Raw genomic sequence first — 21,643 nt, 5'->3', positions numbered from 1 at the left:
CTCTCTGGATGTCATATGTATTGGTTTCCTGGGGCTGCTGTAACAAAGTACCACAAACTCAGTGGTTTAAAACAATGAAAATGTATTTTCTCATGGTTTTGGAGGATACAAGTCTGAAATCAAAGTGTCTGCAGAGCCATACTCTTCTGAGATTCTACAGAAGAATCTGATTCATGCCTCTCTCCTAGCTTCTGGTGATTTATGGCAATCCTTGGCATCCTTTGGCTTGTGGCTTCATCTCTCCAATTACTGCTTCTGTCCTCACACCACTGTTTTCCCTCTGCATGTGTCTCTGTATCTAAATGTCCTTATACAGACACCAGTCATACTGGATTTAGTATCCACCCTAATCCAGTATGGCCTCATCTTAACTTGATTATATCACAGATCTTATTTCTAAATAAGGTCACATTCACAAGTTCTGAAGGTGAAAACTAGGACATCTCTTTTTAGGGGGGTGAGGTACGTATAATTACATATACCACATGAGGCTGATAATAAGATTCAGTTAAACATTCTAAAGACCACATGTGGAGACATGATGTGCTTGAATATAACCAGTGCTTCCTCCATCCTTTCCAAGTCAGCTTGTAACAGCTGGGCTGAGATCACTGGAGGATTGCTTCCCATCTCTACACTCCAAACTACTATCAGGAAGCCTGCTCTCTAGTACTATGCTATGGTCTCAATTCTCCCAGTCATACTAAAATCCAGAACCTTGTCAATTAGTTGGTGGACCAAAGTATCCCTCAGCCTCCTGTGTCTCTTATAAGTAAGCTCCTACTAGTATCCTCTTGAATGAGGTAAATGCACAAAGAGCATGAGAATAAGATTTCCCAATTTTGCACATGCAGGGGACAGTTCAGGTGTCCCAAGAAACTGGAAAAGAGTTTAAAATAAAGAAACAAATATCAATGTTAAAGCTTCAGGTGACCCTCTACCCCAGGCGTCCCCAAACCCCGGTATTAGTCTGTGGCCTGCTAGGAACCAGGCCACACAGCAGGTGGTGAGCAAAAGCTGGCGAGTGAGCAAAGCTTCATCAGTATTTGCAGCCACTCCCCAGCACTAGCATCACCATCTCAGTTCTACCATAGATCATCAGGCATTAGATTCTCATAGGAGCACCAGTCTCTGGTGCCAAAAAGGTTGAGGACTGCTGATCTACCCAATCAATAGGTTCTGTTCTTTGCTTTAAATGCAATTACATAATCTCCTCTCCTGTTTATGAACTCCTCATTTTATAAACCCAGTTCTGATACTAAACATCAGTATGTTTTAACCACTAGTTAGAACCCTTAATGCTTGGGTAAGATGTTGCTTTGGAGATACCCTCTCTATTGTCTCTTTTGTTGTGACTTTGTCAAAAGGGACCAGTCCACAATGTTAGAATTTTAGCAATTGTCCCACCAAAGCCTGGAAAAGGTGAGAATTACTTAGTGTCCTACCTTCTGAGACTCTCTAGAAGATTTGGGGTGAAGAAACTAACTGGAGATGTTATACTCTCCTTCCTTGCTTCTTACATCCTTGAAACAAGTACCTAATCAAAAACACGACCTGATTGTGTTTGGATCACCCTCTAAATCTAAAACTAACTTTTATCATGGTCTAAAAAAGCTTTTAAGCAACAATTTCCATAAAAATCTTTTGAGAGGAACAGGAGAGACTTCTTTTTCAAACCTGTCCGGGCTTTTCCTCACAGCCTCTGAACCTGGGAAGAGTACCTGGGATTCCTTCCTGCCATGGGGTGAAGACAGCAACCTTAACAAGGCAGGTAGGGAAATGAGCATGGAGCAGTCTGAGATAGCCACCATTTCCATACCCCCTGTGCCAATGGTGAAGGGAGAGCTGTCATTGTTGATTAGGGCTACATATGGGAGTGTCGCTTTTCAAATTTTTTTAAAACAATAAACTTCACAGAGTAGAGTCTTGTTTTACATAACACTTAGCCCCATGTTAATTACCCCAGGTGTTTCAGAGGCTAGGAGCTGGCTCCACTATGGGGAAGAGGGTAGAAGGCTACAGTTAGGAAGCTTGAAGAGCTCTGGGGGAAGGTGAACTGTGCTGAGGCCTGGGGTTAACTCCACTCTGGCTTGCCTGTTGATGTGTTCAGTTCAGCTCAGGGCATGGGTCTCCGAGGCGGTTGGGCTTGCTGTCTTGCAAAGCATGGAGCTCTACCTTGGACGAAATGATGCTCACAGTATGACCCTTTTCTATGCTGTTTGAAGTGATGAAGACTGGGCTGTGTTACAAATAAATCTTTTGTCGTAAAACAAAAACCAAAATAGCCCAGACCTTAATCTGTAAGGGGAAGAACAAAACAAAAATTGTTGTCTTCGAGGATTGCTGAAAAGGTTTTGCAGCCAGGAAAGGGGGACAGAGAGAGACAGAATTCATGCTAGGGCCAGCACTGCATCATAAAGGAGGAGCAGGAACATGGGTGAAAGCCACATTCCTGAGATCCAGACTCAGGCTCAATCAAAACCTCTGAAAACTTCTCTTGCAAAATATTTAAAGCACGATGCACATTTGTGGGTTCACCAAAAACAGTAGTGTTATGTTAAATCCTCAAAGCCTGTGATTTCTTCTTCTAGGACCACAGTGGTAAAAGAATGTTGTGTTTAGAAATCCCTCCACCCCAAATGCTATATAAACCCCAAAATATATACTTGGAAATATCGTAAAGAGACCTGATTGATTTCCACTGGCATGAAATTTTCAGAGCCAGAAAGAAGGAAAGGAGGTAAGAGCAAATCTCCACTGTAAAGAAAGCCCTAAGCAATTTAAGGTTACAATCAGAAGCCAAAGGAGTTGCCCCTTCTGTTGATGGGCATGGGTTTAATATATTCCATATGCTGTGCTTTTGTGTTAACAATAATATATTGGCAACTTCTGGCTCTGGGTGGTCTCCCAGTGAAGTCTGACATCTGATGCCCTATGTCACCCGGTGTCTGAATAAGCAGACCTTCAATGGAGCCTTAGAACTAACCTTTCCTGGCAACTTGGCTATTGCTTTGTGAATGCGCCTTGACTCCCTCAAGGCATTTCGTTTAGGAACTTTGCTGTGTTTCTTAGCTATGAAGGTCGTTAAACATTGAAAGGGGCTGCAGAAAGAATCCTTGCAATCTCTGAATCTGAAGGTCTTTAAAACTGGGATGATACAGCCGTGTGTTTAGAACAATGGATATCTTGGGGTTTCAAACACCAGCAAAATTATTGGTCCTCTCTTCATGTGTAACACTCACATTCTTGTAAAAGCCAAGAGAACCCACATTTATATAAAGTAAGAAGTAAACAAAATCATTCCAGGTTATTAGAGTTCAAAATAGAGGGTGGTGGCGTTTATAAGATGACTAGAAGGGAGCGTGAGAGGATAGTATATTTTGAGGTCCTGGTATTCTGTTTCTTGGTTTTGCCTGTTTATTTGTTTTGTGAAAATCATTGTGTTGATCATTTGTGATATATACATATTTTCTTATAATGTTATTATGTTTCAGCGAAAAGTAAAAAACAAAAAGCAAACATAAAACAAGTCAACCATGAGACAATAGAGTGGGAGAGAAGAGAGGATCATGGTGGCAGGCACAACAGCAGGGCTATATGTATTCTTTACAACTACTGTTTCATGCTCATTAGACTTATTCAGATCCTTTAAAGGCCAGATCTCATTCACATCGTTCTAGTAGCAATCACTTGTCTTGGAAATAGTTATGGATGCAATTTGCTTAGTGGTTTGACTATTTTTATCTCATCTACTTCTCGGGATAACCATACCTTGTAGACTTTAGGTCTGCAGAAGATCCTACCCCCAGTTCTTCAATTCTGTTTGCAGCTCACATGTATACTAGTCGCATCTCAGCCCCCTCCAAGCTCCCATTAGTAGCTGCCTTTCGAGTATATGCCACTACTTTGGAGGCTCCAAGAAGGCAGAGGGTGTTTGTCGATGGGGTGATTTTAAAGGATTATCTTCTGACATTGTGAGGGCACTTAGCTCAACTACCAGCTCAGTTTCTGGGTTCTCTTGTTCTTGTGACCTGGGAACAAATGGTTTTAAGGCTGGCATCTGTGTCCTCCAAAACCTGGGCAACACCTGTGACCTTGGCTCTGTTGTCTTCTTGCCTCCTTTCATGGTCTCAGATATTCATCTTGCCGTTAATGTTCAGGAGTTATTTTCACAAAAAAAAATATCTTGTGCTTTAAAGGGGAACACCAGAACTGAAAAGTTAAAATTACATATAGCATTTGGTTGCTTTTATGGTTATTAGAAGATTTATGAATGACATATGCATTGCGTATTTTATCTTGATAACCACTCTGAGAAATAAAAAGTATGCATTTTCAAAGATGAAGAAGCTAAAGTTTAGAAAGAGAAAAAACTATTTTTTCAGGTAGTATACCTAAAATAAAACTCCAAGATCTTTTCACTGTTTGTTCAGTACTTTTCCCAGTATTTTGTGATCTAAGAATAAAATTATAATGGCGAAATGTCAGATAACAGAAAAGTTATTTTGGACAAGAAATGTATCTCTTCAAGTCATTTTAGTGGATCTAGCACTAAATAAGAAGATCTTTAGCTTCTCGTACAGTTGATTTAAAACTTGTACCATAACAACTGGACTGAGCCATGTAACTTTTAAAGCCCCTGCTCCTTCATGTTTAAAAATATAGGGGAGTAGGGGGAGAGCGAAGTGGGTAAAGGGGATCAAATATATGGTAGCTAAAGGAAACTGGACTTTGGGTGGTAAACACACAATAGAATATACAGATATCAAATGATACTGTATACCTGAAAGTTATTTAATTGTATTAACTAATGTTACTCCAATAAACTTAAAAAAAAAAAACAAAAACCATATCATTCCATGGAGTCATTCAGTCTCAAAGTATGTACCCTGTTAGTAGAAGCTAACAAACATCTTATTTTAATGCAAAAAATACAAAATAAAAAAATTAAAAATTAAAAATTAAATGTAGCCAGCACTTACCTTGCAAGATTTTGAAAAGACCAGTGGTAATAAATAATATCTGTTATTAGAGTTATGACCAGTTCAGAAGAGCAGATTCCACTCTCCTTACTGTCAAAATAATTAAATGTTCCAGATGATTGGGAAAAAGGGTAACTGTGAAATATCTAGCCACTCTGCTAAGGAAAAGGCAGCAGAAAAGGGAGCTGGGAAATCTTCCATATGTGTGGATGAGCAAAGACATGACTGCATTCAGACCAGGCAGTTTTCCCAGCTACTTGGCATCAAGCCACAGAAGAGTTAAACGTATTTTTCACCAAGTTCCCTGATCTTATTTCATGCTACAATGTTGTCACAAACTGGTGCCTACTAAAATAGAATACTCTTGTAAACGAGAACCATGCCTACTCTATCTTTGTATCATTAAAATATTTATGGAGTATCCATGTGCTAGGCACTGTTAAATCAATGAATCAATGAAAAGTTATGCCTATCCATTTGGTAGATAGGTTCTTTCCTTCCAGAACAAATCACAGAGATGATTGAAACAGCAAGTTATTTTCTGGGATGGAAAATGTGAATTGTGTTGGGTTTCTGTGACCAAGGTGATTAAAATGACATCTAATTCCCTCGTCTACAGAAACCACATAATCTCAGGCCAAGTGAGGTGAACTTTTGAAAAAGAAAATTAAAAAAAAAGAAATGCCTCCTACACTGGCATTTCCTAAAGGCATTGCAGAAGATAAAACCTTAGAACCCGGGATTGAAATTTTAGATATGTGTTTAAAAGCACAGTCCCTCCTAGATGTAGTAATTTGCCAACTTTTCAACTCTCATCTGGAAAATGGAGATGATGACAGTACCTACATAGAGCACTCGGGAGGATTGTGTGAATTCAAGGGTGGTGGGCACTTGGCACAGTTCCGGGCACATACTGAAGGCTCAGTTAATGGTGACTCTGGCTCTTACAGTCAGACTTTACATTACTAGTTTTGTTTAGGAATACAGATTCTGGGATTTGGGTTTGGAATCCACTGGAGACTAATACAGTAGCGCCATCTGGTGACCACTTTATCACAATCGTCACTGGCAGCTTCCTAAGGGCAGGAGAAAGATCCTGGTGGAGAAAAATGCACCCTCTGCCTCAGAGGATTTAAATGAAAACACAGCCTTTTACCATATGAGAGATTTTTTTTTTTTATCAATATTGTAAAAGACACTCTTTTGCAGAAAATCCAGAAATAATTAAATCCTCTAAGTTCGAGCTATATTACTTTTCACTTTATTAACTTTGGAGAGCAGCTAGGAATTATCTTTGTCAGCATCTCTTTTAAAAAGCTTTACTGAATATGAACTTTATTGGTACTATTGAGAGTTGACAAAACACTCTGTTCTTTTGGGAGAAAATAATTTATAAAACAGTCAAAAATACACAGATATGAGGTCAAGAAATAGTGGTTATTATATACCCAAGGGGTGTTCTGTTTCCTCATTCCCTAGTCTTCTTTCTCTAATCTTTATATCTCGAAATAAAGGATTTTTCACCAAAAGCCTATGGATGTATTTCAGGAAGTTCCCAAATGCCCTGCAAAAATTTTGTCCAAATGGGCGCCGATAGTGGTATTATTATCTTCTTACAAGTATATAATTCCTGGAAAACAAACAAACAACATAAAAGAACCATTGCTCTAAAAACAATGATGGAATGTGGGTGTAATTAAATTTAAAATCTTCGTACAAGTCTTATTTTCTGATACTCTCCAATAATTCCATTCTTCCAGCTTTCTCTTCTGCCAAGAAGGACGATGTGAACTGCTACTCACGTGGGGGAAAAGGGTATAACACACAACACAGCCTTAGAGGTTGAACACTGGTTAGTTAGCATTTTTTACCAAGGATCTCCAAAGCCTGATCCATAGACCGGTACCGGTCCAAGGCCTGTTAGGAACCCAGCTGCATAGCAGGAGGTGAGCGGCGGGCGAGTGAGTGAAGCTTCATCTGTATTTGCAACTTCTAGTATCACCACCTCAGCTCCACCTCAGATCATCAAGCATTAAATTCTCATAGGAGCACTGGTCCCTGGTTCCAAAAACGTTTAGACCTCTGCTCTACACCTTCTCTTAGGTGCTTATATTCTAAAGCATGAAGATGTCATGTGGAAAGTTACCTGGATCTAGCAGTAGCCTCCAAGTACACTATCATGTGCCCCAACAGTGATTTTCTCAGGCCCCCTTGCATGAACAGAATGCTCCCTCCTCTCTCACTTTTGGTCTCTAGGAATGGTTCTTTCTTTGAGGAATTCTGTATACCCAATTAAATACAGACAGACATTGCTCCTTCCCACCAGCCCTTCCCCCAAACCTATCTCTAGGAGAGTGAAGAAGAACACAATGGCCCTACTTGGTTGATTTTATTTTCATTTTTTATTGAAAGCTTCATCAAAGAAAACAGAAGTTTAAACCTAACATCCACTGATCTACAGAAAGCCCAGGGAATTGGGGAAATGGTAGCTAGTTTGACTGTGGTACAGATGAAAAAATTAAAAATAAAGCCAGAAACACCGTAGAATTACAGAACTTTCTATGACAGTCAGAGACATCAGTACAAAATACTCTTAAGTAAAGTTCAAAATTGGATGATGTTTCAGAATTCCATGAAGTCAAATATGGCCTGAAACAAGGGTTTTAAAAGAAGCTGTGTCCCATTTTTTTTTTTTTAAAGAAACTGAGTATTCCATAGCAAGTATACTTTTATGTATATATTTTTAAAATTAGGATTCCAATTATATTCTTCTTCTTTTTAAATAAATGGAAGCATTAATCTCCAGAATGGAGAAAACTTTTTCAAGTGTCTCTTTGAAATAGTTTTTACAATTCCTGAAAAGTACGGAATAACTCCTTTTTCACATGTGAGAAAATGACATATTTTGGGGAGGAGGAAAGAGCATCTTTCTTAATAATCAAAGACAAGAGTGTTTAAAATACAAAGTGTAACACTGAAGTTACACTTTGAACACTATTTAAATTTGAAATGATCATAAAAAATCCACTGGAGTGTCAAGGTCATTCAGCCTTAATATCATAATGAAAAGTCAAAAAATAACAAAACAATGCAATTTTGTTTGGTCAAAGATTTAAGATATGAGTGTGTATTTAACCAAGAGCTGCTATTATATTCTCATAACTGAATTTTGAGTTGACCTTTTCTACTGGTTCAAATTTCAAAAGAGGATGAAACCAAAACAGCTTTCTTTTGAGGGAAGCCAAATTCTTTGCTACATCTTCCCCCGCCCTCCCCACCGCTCCCCGCTTTATATTCTGCAAGAGCACAGCCAACTCTCAATTATTTGTGGTGGATGGGAAAGGAACATCATGGATAATAAAAATCAACAGTATATAATGCACTGACATTAATTTTACAAACGATTTCAAACTCCTTTAATAAATCAATACTTAACAAGAAGCAAAATAGACTGATTTGAATTTTATTTCCAATTGTTTCTCTTTCCACCCTTAGGGTAACATGGTAATAAAAGGAAATAGAGCCTCAAATAGTTGAAAAGACAAAACAAATCCACAAAGTAGATAATTAGCCCTTCAAAAATTGAGAGTGATTGCATTTCTGCAAGATTCAGTCATGGGGCAGTTACTGACTGGCATGAGTAAAATGGAAGAAAATGTGATTTAGTGGCCTAGTAGTTCTTCCTGGAGACGCTAAGCTTGCGCTCATCTCTGCTTTAGCTTTAAAGCTTCCTGAGTGAAAGAAGCATTTCCTAAAACATTGTTTTCCCTCCCAGAAATATAAAGAAATAAATATTGAGAAGCCATCCATCCTTCAGTTAGCGTATGTAACGGGGTATAAAACCAAAGATAAAAGATACCAAAATCTGGGGGTGAGCCCCCTGCTCTACATCATAAAAGAAATTTGAGGCCACTCAGGGATCTTATATTTAGGTTTCATACTTTCCTGAACTCTATGTAATCCACAAAGGACAGCCATGACCAAGAGCACTTGGATTAAGAGATTAATTATATACTTAAAAATATTTGGTAAAAATTGTTAAATTTGAGTTAGACTCAACTGTCTTCCAATGTCATGGTGAATCTTACTTGTAAAACGAATGGATACATTAATGAAATCCCATTATCACTCTGTCACAGGAAGAGTATAGTGTACACAATCAATGAGCCTGTTTCAATTACATTAGTCCCTCAGATAGGAGTGAGAGGCTGTCAGTCCCATGGAACTCAAAATTTTGAAGGATGACAGCCACAACAACATGAAAAACAAAATCTCATCTTTTACTCCCTACTGTGGACAAGATAATATAGATCAAGGCTCTATGACATGTTTAAAATATATTTTGAAGTGATTTCTCAAATGTGCTGAATATTGTTATACACATACATAAAATTTATCCTTTCATCTGATTTTACATCATATGAAAACATTTATCACTGAAACCCACTTAAGAACTCTGCTTATCAGCTCATCTGCAGTGGTTTGTGTACTCAAATTAAGCATGAGACTGAATTGTCAAATGTATTTGAGTCTCCTACTAATATTATAATCTGTGTAGACAGCACACTGAAACTTCTCAATCATGAAGAAGGCTGCAAAGGGCCTATTTAAATCAAATCTCACTTTTCATTAATGGGATTTTAGGCCACTGTAAAGGATACTTTGTTATATAATTGACATCCTAATTATTAATAAAGAAAAAAACTAAGTCCTTTTTTTTGGTCATACATTAATTGAAAATACTTTTAAAGCAGTTTTGCAAGGGGTGGATATATTCTGTAGGTACAGTGAACTTCCTGCTCCCTCCAGCCACCTTCTACTCTTAGCCTTCATCTCTAAGACGAGTGCTTTAAACACCATGTAGTTTTTCATTAGAAAAGGGTGGAAGTGAGTCTTATATGCTGTCAAATGTGGTAGATCTGTTAAGATCACAGCACCAGCCCCTGCTAGTATTACATTTAGTTCACTTAGGGTCCCTGATATCTTCAGAAGACCTAGACTGCCTTGAAGAGCCCCTGTCACCATGGATACTTTGCCTCCCCAGACAACACCTTATCATTATTAAAAGAAAACCCACTCCTCCTCTGACCATGCAATTGGAGTTTGGATGACATAGTGTTTATTCCATTTGGATTCTGATTTTAGTCTGTTTTTTTTAATGTTTAGGCTAGGTCCTGGCAATTAAAGTTGAAAGGAAAAATTGAACATTTGAATAAATGCTTGAAAATCTGATAAACCAGGATACTTAAAAAAAAAAAAGTTTATAGTCCTAAATAGGATTACAATAACCATAACGTAAATTAGGATTCTGATGTCTGCAAATATTGAACACATATTTTGGTTTGTTTTATTTTTCATACAATGTAATGCTGCTTACCTGTTGGTGCTTTTTTTCCCCCAGACATGACTCTTAAAAACAATTATTTGGTAAGATGACAGATGTAAATTTGAACATGTGCCATTTTTCCTTCTTTTTTTTCTTTTTGATTTGAAATATTTTATAGAATGGCATGATATAAAAAATCCAAACACAAAACACACATGAACACATAAACTGACAAGTAATTTCCTTTTGCCTGAAGTGGCTTAAAAAAATTGAGATCATTGAAATTTCATAGTGAAAAAAATGTTTCTGAATGTATAAATAAAGCAGTAGTTTTGAATAGAAACAGGAAGTTGCCTAGGCACATTCATCAGCCACATGGTAGCTACCTCTTAGCCTCATTGTCGATTGTGTAAATGAGACTTTCTTTGTATGACGTTAATTTTTTTTTTTTTTACAGAAACAAAAGAAAGCATGTTGGTTTCATATTCAAATGAATTATGCCCAGGATAATCCTTATTTATACAAAGAGTTCAGAGAATGAATAAAAAAAGAAACAGAAAATACAGTTTCCATGAATGTTTGCTTATACCCCCTGTAACTTGAGGGCCCACTACTCAAAGATAAAACTTAAGTGCCACCCTTAAAATACACGAGAAACTGAAAGATGGAAAAGAAGGAAGTACAAATTTAGAATTCTCTCTAAAACATGGAAAACCATAAGGATGGGTGTGACCAGTTTGAATTTCTCTATAGCATGTTACATTTTCTTGGATGTATTTTTGCCTTTAATTTGACCACAAAGATATGGAATCACTCTCTAGATTTGAATTTCCAATACACGGTGTTGCAAATAAGAGAATCAGGTCAATTTCAATACTAGACTTTTGTTTGTAAGTTATAAATAGCAGAATATTGACACTTTCATGAGTCAAACTCATTACTCATGTTGACCTAATGGGAATATGAATTATCTCTTAAATTTCTTAAAAGTTTTTAAAAGCCTTCTGTTTTCTTTTACAGTGCACTTAATGCATTTTCCTCTTCCCTCTGGACTAAGACAGGTTCCTATGACAGTTTATGAAAAAAGTTTCACTTATTTGATTCTAATGATTCATTCAGAAGGCAATTCTAGTACATATTCAATTAACAAAGTTTCACTGGCCTTAGTTTCACATAAAACTGTATAGGTTGAACATGGATTTCATGAACCAAATATGCAGAGATGTTTGTTACACTGATTTAATTCATTTTAGACAAAGTTTTGCATCATTCTCAATGCAAATATATCTCCTTTGGCTTAAATGATTGATCAAACCTAATTGTTTTGGTTCTTATTAATATAAATTATACAATGTCTTGATTGTCAACTAGCATTTTAAAAGCTTACCTAACTTCCACTAATAGAATCATCAATCTTATTGGTCCTACTTGCCTCAGAGAGTTAAACTGAAATAAAAAGGTCTATTTTGTCTTTCTTCTGACAACACCAGGATTTGAAGATACAATGAAAAGAGAAAATATTCCCTTTCAACTGCAGAATCAAGGTGACTGTTCATGGTGGATGACGACAAAGATTGAGGTGAAAAGACAAAATCAAAAGGTGTTGGAATTTAGAAGGAACACTACTGTTACAAATACAATGAGACCTTTTCAGGAGGCCACCCTCACTTAATAGAATATCACTAAGTTTTTTGGACAAGTGACCGTTCAGACCAGGTTTGTGAAGTGTTTTTAGTTCAAAATTCACATAAAGCAATTTCAACCTGTTAAACACATGTTTTAGCTTATTGGTGGCAATCAATACAGGTTTCACTGTTCAAGAGAGCTAGTAAGGAACCAGAAAAACTCATGGAAATTAAAGCCATTTTTGGCTCTATCAGTTGGTATATCCAGACCTCTGCATGCTGAAACTGCTGAATACAGCAGGTGCAAGCTTCTACTGTCAACAAATATACAAAAAAAAAAAAAAATTTTTTTTTTTGCAGTATGTAAAACACCAGTGGAAGGTAGTTTAAACAAACAACAAAAATAAGAACTGGTCCGGCCATGTAGGTCAAATAAAATTTTTAAAAGAAAACAACCTCTATCTTCTGGACTGCAATAGGGTGCCACTTCATCTTTGGTATAAAATAGGCCATCCATAGGCTGAATTTGATCACAACTAGGAAAGACTACAGAAATTGTCAACAATTTCTCTATCTATTGCTTTTTTTGTTTTTTTGTTTTGTTTTTTGCACTTTTGACCATAAGCTCCTATCTACTTAAGTTTTTTGTTTTTTGTCTTTAATGCTCTTACGCTAGGTTCTGCAATGTGACAAGCAAAGCTGACTAAAAACTTTGTAAAGCTCATAAAAAAGACTGCAGATAAAAAGCACTAATGCTTTTGCTAGCAATCACGCTTTGTAAATTAAAAAAATCTGCATTCTGACCCCCAAACACGCATTATTTCTAATGCAGTTGTTTTTAAACCAACCTTAGTAACTTTACCGTAAAATGTTTTAGCTTTCTAGAATGATTCAACACTTAAGACAAAGTTCATGAAAAGTCCCAGCATTTTTCCAATTCTTGCAGTTGCCATGGTTTCTTTTATCAACAAATTTTCTTCAAATGAAGAAAAACATTTTCTTTTAAACTGTACAGTTTTTTCACCCTAAAAACTCATAGTCTTAAACTTCTGTACCAGTTAAAGCCGGCACAGTATTTCATTTCTTTCTTGATTTTTTTAACAAGACGTTGACAGCTTGCCTTGAGAGCCTTTGACGTCCTTAAAATTAAGGCAATTAAGATTCAAGATAAACCTTACCTAAATATTTCTAAGAGAAAAATAAAAAAAAAAACAACAACCCACATTTAAACAAGAAAAGGAAAAAAGGAAAGTCTAGCTTAATTACTGAGGAAAACAATTTGTTTCCATTTCTGCTTGCCCACCTCTTGACATCTACACCTTCAGGTAAATTCCGAATTTAAATATTCTTCCAGATAATATGTCAACCTTCCATGTTTTGTTTTGTTGTTTTTGTTGTTTTTCCTCTTCTGGGATTTTTAAAGTTTAATTTAAAAAAAAAATGATGGCAAAAAAGAAACTGTCAGACCACATGAAGGAACCATTTGCACAGCACATAAAAACACTTTGTTTTCGTTGGATAAAGTAGAAAATTTAAAAAAAAAAAAAAGCATTCCGTTGACGCCTGTGCAAACTGGAAGCCAACTTCTTGTTCAGTGAAGTTTCTTCATTCAAGGCAAAGTTTCAGACGGACATTCTTCAGTCTTGTTTATGGTCTGTGAAAACAATTGATTAGGAGTGGTTATTACATCAAAGCAACTTTGAAATCTCCTTTGTGCTCTTTTCCAGTGATGTCTCTTTAAAAGATACCAAGCTCTTTCAAAATCACCGTCATCAATGAAGTCAAGTCGTAAAAGCATATTGGGCGGATTAAAGTGTCAAATTTTGCCACTTTCACACAAACTTATGTTCAAGCCAGAAAGTATGTTCACATTAAATATCAAGGCTAAATGGTCAAGAATATTTTTTAATTCTAAAGTAACAAATATTATAAATATATCCAGATAAAAAATACTCCCTTTGTGAATGGAGCCTATTTTTTATTGACTGGCTTATGTCGTAGCTTCCCCAGAAATTCTTTGAGTAATTCTACCCCTCAGAACTCTCATGGGATTCATTACTCACTCAGTCAAGAAATATGGGAGTCCCTACTACATACTCAAGATGTTAGCAATGGATTGTATGTTATCTTGTAGTATTCGCCAAGTATGCCACAAGTTTTATTGGTCCAAGCAATTAAGTAGGATGGTTAAGAGGGCAATGCCATTTTATTCATTTTCCCTCTTCTCTTCTTCCTTGCTCATTCACCTCATCAAGATTTCAAATTCTTGACAGTAGAAACTGTATTTTATTTTGACGTTTACTCTCCAGAAGTCCGCCAGAGTGGTATGCACATAGTAGGTGTCTAACTAGACAAATGTCACTTTTACTATTTGCCATTTTGCCTAGCACAGCCCAAATAATGTCTTCTGCTGTTGCCTCATCTATATTGTAAGGTTGAGATTCTAGTAGTTTGACCTTTACTCTTAGCTCTTCCACCCATAGATTAGAATTTTGCTAAATAATTTCAGGAGTGTGCTTTAAAAAGAAGAACATTTAAACTATCTGGAGGTCATACGTAGATGAGGGCCTCTTCTCTCTGTAGGTTCTTCTGATGCCCAGTTGCGTAATTTAGTAGAGAAACCTCAGAGTTGCTGGATATAGTTGTATAGGCTGTTCATTGCACGGGATGCACGTCTGGGGGAGTACAGTGGGGCTAAGTTCCAGCCATTAGTCTATTCCCCAAGCTATGCACTGCGATGCAGGACTGCATGCACCCTGAGCAAGTGGGCCTTATTCAAATTGAGAAAAAGCCCTCAACAATGTTTTAAACTCTATGATAGTTAGCTGAGGATGATTAAGTGGGTTTGCTCTTTTTAATCTGCAAAAAGCCCTCATATGAGTCCGTATGGCTCTTAGGAACCAGATCAATTTGTACCTAGAATAATGTAAGGAAAGTGACTAGTTAGTAAATTGAATATTTTCATTTTTAACCAATAATTTAAGTGCCTAGAGATAAAATTTTTTCTGAGTTAAGAAAGTAGGGTTTTTTAAAGAAGAAATGCAACTAAGATGTTCATAATAAGCAGCAACAATAAGAAACATTCTATTAGTAGTAGTCATGGGAACCATGGTATATATATGGTCTCTCTTTATACCTTTGCAAAGTATAGATTTACTTTATTTCTAAGAATCTATCGTGTATGGTTTTGTGTTTTTGGTTTTTGATTTATTCATTGATTCCATTCCCTTCTTCCACTCTGGTATTATTAAACATTGAGCAGAAAATGCCTAAAACACCGTGAATGTCTATAATAGCTGCTCTGTGAATGGTGTCTTACTCAGTGAACCACACTGACAAAGACCACCCTCCATGCTCAGGTGTGTCATGTGCACTGGTCTCAAAGCATCCACATTTATGAGCTGTGCTAAAGCCATTTTCGAGTTTTATAACCTTACACGGATGTTTCTAATAGCCCTCTCCCATCACTTTCTTGATCCTTCAAGTAGTGTCATTCCTATTTGAAAACCAATGAGGAGAAATAAATAATTGTATTTTACATTTTCAGGGTTGTTAGCTGAAATTTGAAGGGAAAGGTGTTATTTAATAGAACTGTCCACTTTTTTCTGTTTTAGATGAAGTGTGAAAGTGCACATTTAAATAATGATTATGGGTTGTTCCACTGATATCCATAAAAATAGAAGACCTCTAAATTTTCAAGGCTGTGACCAATAGCAACAGGAACACTTCAAGTTGGACAGTGAGATTATTTTAGAAATAAAATTAGTTGTAACTTAAAAAGAGAAATTCATGTGAATGAGATGTTGAGTATGAGTGAGATGTTGAGTACTGTGCAAACAGAATGTATTATTACTCATAAACTTAAAGGACATGTAAGCATAGTAATCAAGAACATACTTTGCAAATCATTAATATACTTAGAATGTATAGGAAATTGGTGTTCTTGACAATTCAGTTTGCCAGAGAGGGCTTAAAGAATAAAAATGCCTTGCAATACTGGAATTGAGATAAGGAACTTCTAAGGTCAGTGTGGTTGTTGGAAGACTAGGAAATTTAAGATCACAGAGTCATTTTGAACTCTCTCATCCTCCATCCTCCCGCCACCAAAACAAACAAACAAACAAACAAACAAACAAACAAACAAATAAATAAATAAATAAATGCAGAGTGAATTGATTAGGAAGTAGCATAGTCTTAGAATTCTAGACTTTTAGAGCTGGAAGAAGTCTTAAAGATCATCTAATAATGCAATATTCTCCAGTGTCATTCCTGACAGATTAACTTTATGTGATGCCATGTGAAAAGAAGGGTTCTATGGTCCAGAGTTTGGGAAAAACTGAACACCAGACCCGCATTACTGGATTAACCTTTGGTAAACTAAGCATGTGGTTAGGGCACCAACAAAGAAAATTTTTTGATTAAATAAAAAAGTTTCTGAAAGAATGTAATCTTTTAAATTAATATAAAAATAATCATCATGTTGACAATAAAATATTTTATTAGCGTTAATATGTTAAAACAAACAAACAAACAAAAGAAACCTCTTAGAATTCCAGCGGAGGAGGGCAGCACATGCAAATCTTTCAAGAAGTAAAACATTTGAAATATTTGTTTGGCCCTCTAGGAGGTTGTACATTAGCATTTTAATGGCTTTGGAGAGAACTGCAATTAAGAAAGAATTTCACTTAGGTTAAAGCAGTGTTTCCCGATATTGCTCTTGACCTCCCCTCCCCACCCTAACTCCAGGGAATGGTAGTAAATCCTTCCTCAACACTAGAGACCTAATTTACACTCTGGAGAACAATCTAATCTCTCACTTCAAGGAAGAATAAAAGAAGTTAAATAAAAGAGTGACAACTAGTAAGTGGCAAAGATGAAATCTGAAGAAAGAACTTTTGATTTTAAATATTAAAATTTAACTTTGCTTGAAGACTCATACTTTTCAAGTGCTACTTTTTAAAGATTTCCTAAATAGCACAAAGAAAAATCGATAACTTGAGCAGGAATTGGAATTTCTATAGAACTTCCAAAATAAACCCAGGTATCACTTCCACCTTTTGAGATGAGTCCATAGCTCCCTTGCATTAATAGACTCTTCTAACAATAGAAGAAAAAAAAGTATGAATACAAAATATGAAGACCTGTTTTTTAGCTTGAAAAGTTGAATTTAGAATATTAAAATGTTTTCTGACAAAGATCCCAAATACAACCTTTTTATTCATATGCACATCATTTATATTTCTCAAACTTTTATCCTGCAACCTTCTGTTGTGATGTCTCTAATTTACTTTAAAATACCTTTAGTATAGACATTATGATATTAAATATGTGCGTTATGGGTTAAACTACTTTTCAAGGGTACTCATCTACCTTAATCAGAATTTTACTTCCCATAGTTCAGCTAACATTTAATAGGAAAGTCCATAGGTTTGTACAAGTACTTTAAACTATCCATATCTCAAGGCTGAAAATGAGCTGCCATTTGTGAAATTTGGAGTAGATAACATGAATTGGCAAAACTATTTTAGAGGTTCCACTCTACATGAATAGGAAAAATATAGGTATGTAGAGACATTTGTAGCCTGCAACTTTAGGGATATTCTTCGTAACTTGACTTCAAAACAAGACTGTTAAGAGTAGATTGATGGTGGCCTCCATAAGGATAACATAGTCCTACCTCTCAAAAATGGTCAAATCCAACCTGAGTGAACTTTTTATGTTAAGAGCGTTCAGATGACTGAAAAGAACAGAGCTGTATAAATTGTCGTGTGCCTCCTTTCTAATGAATGACTTTAATAAATGTCTCTGTGGGTGCTTTTGCATCCTTAAACTTTTCCCAGTGATGGTTTCCCAGTACCAAAGGGTTTACAAGACTCAAATGCTTAGCTCAATTCTCAGCATCTTCCTTTAATGGTTCTGAAGAATCTCATGTCTTACCATGACACAGGACAGCTTCCCTTGATTGACATTGATAAAAACTTGGATAGTCATATTAATTTCTTCCTTTTAGAAAATTTCACAAGTGATCGTTATTCACCAATTTGACTTGAGATATTGTCTTTGTTTTCATTCAATATTTTATTGTTGTTGTTTCAAGTCAAAAGCTCCTAACACTTTGTAGCATGTTAAAAAGAGGAAGTTGAGAATATAAACAGGACCTGTTAAAAATTTTCTTCAGGTTTAAAGAAATGTCCTCAAGGCAATGCAAGTGGTTTTCACATGTCACACATTTGAAATGTTCCATGTTCCAGCGTGCTTTCATCTCTGTCATGTTGCAGCAACGAGCACGCCCTGTGGAACATCCTGTAACATACGTTCCTGCATGAGTGTAAAAGAAAATTCCTTCAAACGAGGAAACCTCTTACCGTAATTTTTACCCCTATGAAGATATGGGATGGCGATTTCTATTCTTGATATTTATTATGTGTGGAAAGCTCTGCATTATCAATGATAAGAATTCATGGCTCAAGGCACATAACCATGGTGTAACCACAGTTTTAAACATATTTGAACACAAAGTTTTACATGGCTAGATTCAGATGTCCTCAAATATTTCAAGGAATAAAGCTTCTTCGAATTGACTCATTACAAGAATAATTAAATTCCTCGTATTTCTCCACAAATCAGGGTCTCCTGATATTATCTCATCTGCCTCTGTGAGTGGCATCAATACTCGCCAATTTTGCATGGAATTTTAAAGTCCCGTTCTCCTATTTTTCTGACTTCAGTATTCCTCCCTAGTCCTTACCGCCATCATTATACTTGCCACTGTTTACTTCAGACCTTTGTTCTCTCTTATCTGAACTATTGCAATAATAGGACTGTCTGCTTACATTTCTTCCAAATCCATTGTGTACTTCAACTGGAAGAATATTCAAGGAACAAAGAAAATGCTTTTCAAGCACCTCAGCATGGCATGATATGAGAATCTGGGTCCAATCTGACTTTTCACACCTTCTACTACTCTGCATCAACGTCTCAAAGAAATAATCATATTATCCAACCATTAATTTTCCCACCCCCTGGACAGTGGTCAAAATTGCTCCACGTGGAACATTGTTCCTTCCTGTAAGACCCAGTGCCAGTTGCCACGAACTCCACCAAAGCTTACACACCAAAAAAAAAAAAAAAAAACTAAATGCATTCTCCTATTGCTTACTACAGTACTTTAAAAAAATTCTTGTTTACTTTCTTCCTTGTAGTATACTTACCTTTTCTATGTGCAGATGTAATCATGTACTAGATTGTAAACCTTTGAGGGCAGAGATCCTGTCTCCTAGCAGAGAACCTGGCATAATGCTGGGTACTACAAGTGAAACTGAGCCCAGGTATAAAGGTGGATGGGGAGACTCTCACCAGAATCCATGAGAGGCAGAGGTGGTCTCTCTGGGTCAGATAGAGTACTCCTCTCCCCACCACTTCATACAATGACCAGGGGCAGGTGGGGACAACCCTGAGAAAGAGCTGACAAGCAGAAGCAGCTAAAGTTGACTTAATCAGACTGGGAGAGGAGAGTGTTTTGAACAACTGCAAGAAGGGAAAGATGTATACTGAAAGCCATCCTTGAAACACACCCCTCTATACCCAACCATTGGTAATAGAGTCCTTAAAATATAAAAGAAATTCTGTCATTCCTTCTCCTAAAGCCTTCCAAAGGTTTTCTAGCTCACTTAGGATAAAACCAAGAATCAATACGCAACACAAAGCCAAGTATCCAAGGACCAAGAGTTCTACAAAAGCTAGCCTGCTGACTTATCTGCAACTCTCTTCCCTAGTCGACCACACCCCTGCCTCAGGCTCTTCTTCTGGACCTCTGAACTCTGTTTCCTCTGTCTAAAATACTTTTTTCTCCAAATATCTCCAAGATTAGCTTCTAAGCATCTTTCAGGTCCAGGCCTATAAAAGGACTTTCCTGATACCAAATCTTAGGTACCTACTCAATAACTTTTTATCACAAGAATCTTGTGATAAGCAGTCTGCATTGAAATTCTGTTTCTTTTTGATTATTTGCTGATTGGTTCATTGATTGCGAGTCTACTCCTAATAGAAAATAAACTCCAAGAATGGCAACTGACTCTTTCATTGGTCTTTCTCTAGCATCTAGATAACTATCTGTCACATAGTAGGCACTCAATCAATAATAGTTGACTGGATGAATGAAAGCATCTTTTTTATTTACCCAGACATCATTAAACTGTTAGCAAAAAAAATCTTGATCACTTGTTTCTTTATTATGCTTTAAAAGAGCCAGAACAAGTTTCACCTACTTGCTAAGCCTTGAAAAATGTTTTTGGCAAATACAGTATTTTTCATTTCCCACCCCTGCCTTTCATTGTACTTCTACATAGTCAGTCTCTACTCCTTTCTCACATATGATCTACAAAGTAGACTGAAGAAAAAAATTCCAATGTTCTTGGAACAGGGTTCCAGAGACTACCATACTGTTTGGTACGTGTAAAAGTGATTCATATAGGCTAAGGGTGAATTTAAAAAATTTTAAAAAGGCAAAACTGCTTTATTTAACATGGATCTTTTCTGAAAGCTATTGTGTGATTGTAATAATGACGATGATGATGATAATGACAATAATAATAATAATAATAATAATAATAAATGCCTTATATTTTGTAAGGTTGTTATGTTAAAATTAAGCCCTTTAATTCTGAGGGATAACTTTACAAGCTAAACCACATATAGAAGACTCCATTGTCATGATTAATCTTTTGACAACAAACAAATCTCTAAACATGTATTGAGGTTAAAGAACAATGATGATCAAAAAATGGGGCAACATTAACGCAGACAAATAGAATCATTGAGAATTCTCCATTCACTAGGGCTTTGATTATTATCTACAAAGTAGAATAGTTTGCATGAGAAGGCATTCGTACGTGGACTGAACTGTGTTAATTCCTATGGTTTCAATCCAAAACTTTCATATTTTAGTCTATACAAATATTCAACACAAAGCGTATTTTACTTTGGTTTATAATTTATTTAAAGATTTTGAAGAGTAATTCTGACTACCTGATTTTTGCTTTGCCATTTATCCTTAAATAAAACCTTACTCTGTGTGGCTTAACAGTTTACAATACTATTTTACATGAATTATTTTACTGGATGTTTAAAGCAAACTTGCAAGTGAAGTGTTAGTGTCTTTATTTAAGAATGAGGAAACTGAGACCAAAATGAAGGCTCATTACTCAGTTTTAAGTGGGAATATTGGATTTTTTCCAACATATGTATGGTAGATTTTTATTTTTTTATTTTTTTGTAAAAATGGTTGCAATGTTCCTTTTTACATCTGGGCCTTTTGGTAATGAATTCCTACATTAACCCCAGGCTTGGCCATATGACTTGCTTTGGTCAAAGGGATAGTAGCAAATGAGTCACAAACAGAATTGAAAATGCTGATCATCTGGGCTTCCTCTCTGTTGTTTTCCAAATTCTGAGACTTCCATGTGAACAATCCTGTTTGATGGATGATCAAAATCATGTGGCTCAATCACTTCTATCACTCATCCATCACCCAGAAGCTGAGCTGTGAAAATGACCGGCAGCTCTCTCCAGATGCTTGAGTAAGTCTAGTCAAGACCAGAAAAACTATTCACCTGAAGTCAGATGAAATTGCCAACCCACATAATCACTAACTAAAAAAAAAAAAATGCTTGTCACTAAGTTTGAGATGGTCTGTATTGTAGCAAAAGCGA

At 36.3% G+C, this 21,643-nt stretch overlaps 1 protein-coding gene across 11 annotated transcripts in view; it reads right to left on the bottom strand.

Annotated features, from left to right (window-relative positions):
• Positions 1 to 10,304: 10,304 nt before the first annotated feature.
• Positions 10,305 to 21,643, bottom strand: part of RBMS3 (RNA binding motif single stranded interacting protein 3) — a 631,961-nt gene continuing 620,622 nt past the window's right edge. For 6 of the 11 annotated variants that reach the window (XM_025039114.1, XM_025039130.1, XM_025039132.1 and 3 more), the window contains one exon: positions 17,592 to 18,251. In XM_025039114.1, coding sequence (XP_024894882.1) covers positions 18,149 to 18,251 — 103 coding nt within the window. In that variant the 3' untranslated portion in view covers positions 17,592 to 18,148. Of the gene's footprint in view, positions 13,588 to 17,591; positions 18,252 to 21,223; positions 21,518 to 21,643 lie in introns of those variants that run through there. The other 5 variants (XM_025039137.1, XM_015597377.2, XM_006905714.3 and 2 more) reach the window with 3 other exon arrangements.

The sequence above is a fragment of the Pteropus alecto genome, unplaced genomic scaffold (genome assembly GCF_000325575.1).
Source record: "Pteropus alecto unplaced genomic scaffold, ASM32557v1 scaffold10, whole genome shotgun sequence".
Classification (NCBI taxonomy): domain Eukaryota; kingdom Metazoa; phylum Chordata; class Mammalia; order Chiroptera; family Pteropodidae; genus Pteropus; species Pteropus alecto.
Note: the sequence above shows the minus strand (reverse complement) of the source record. Positions and strands in the feature narration are given on the sequence as shown.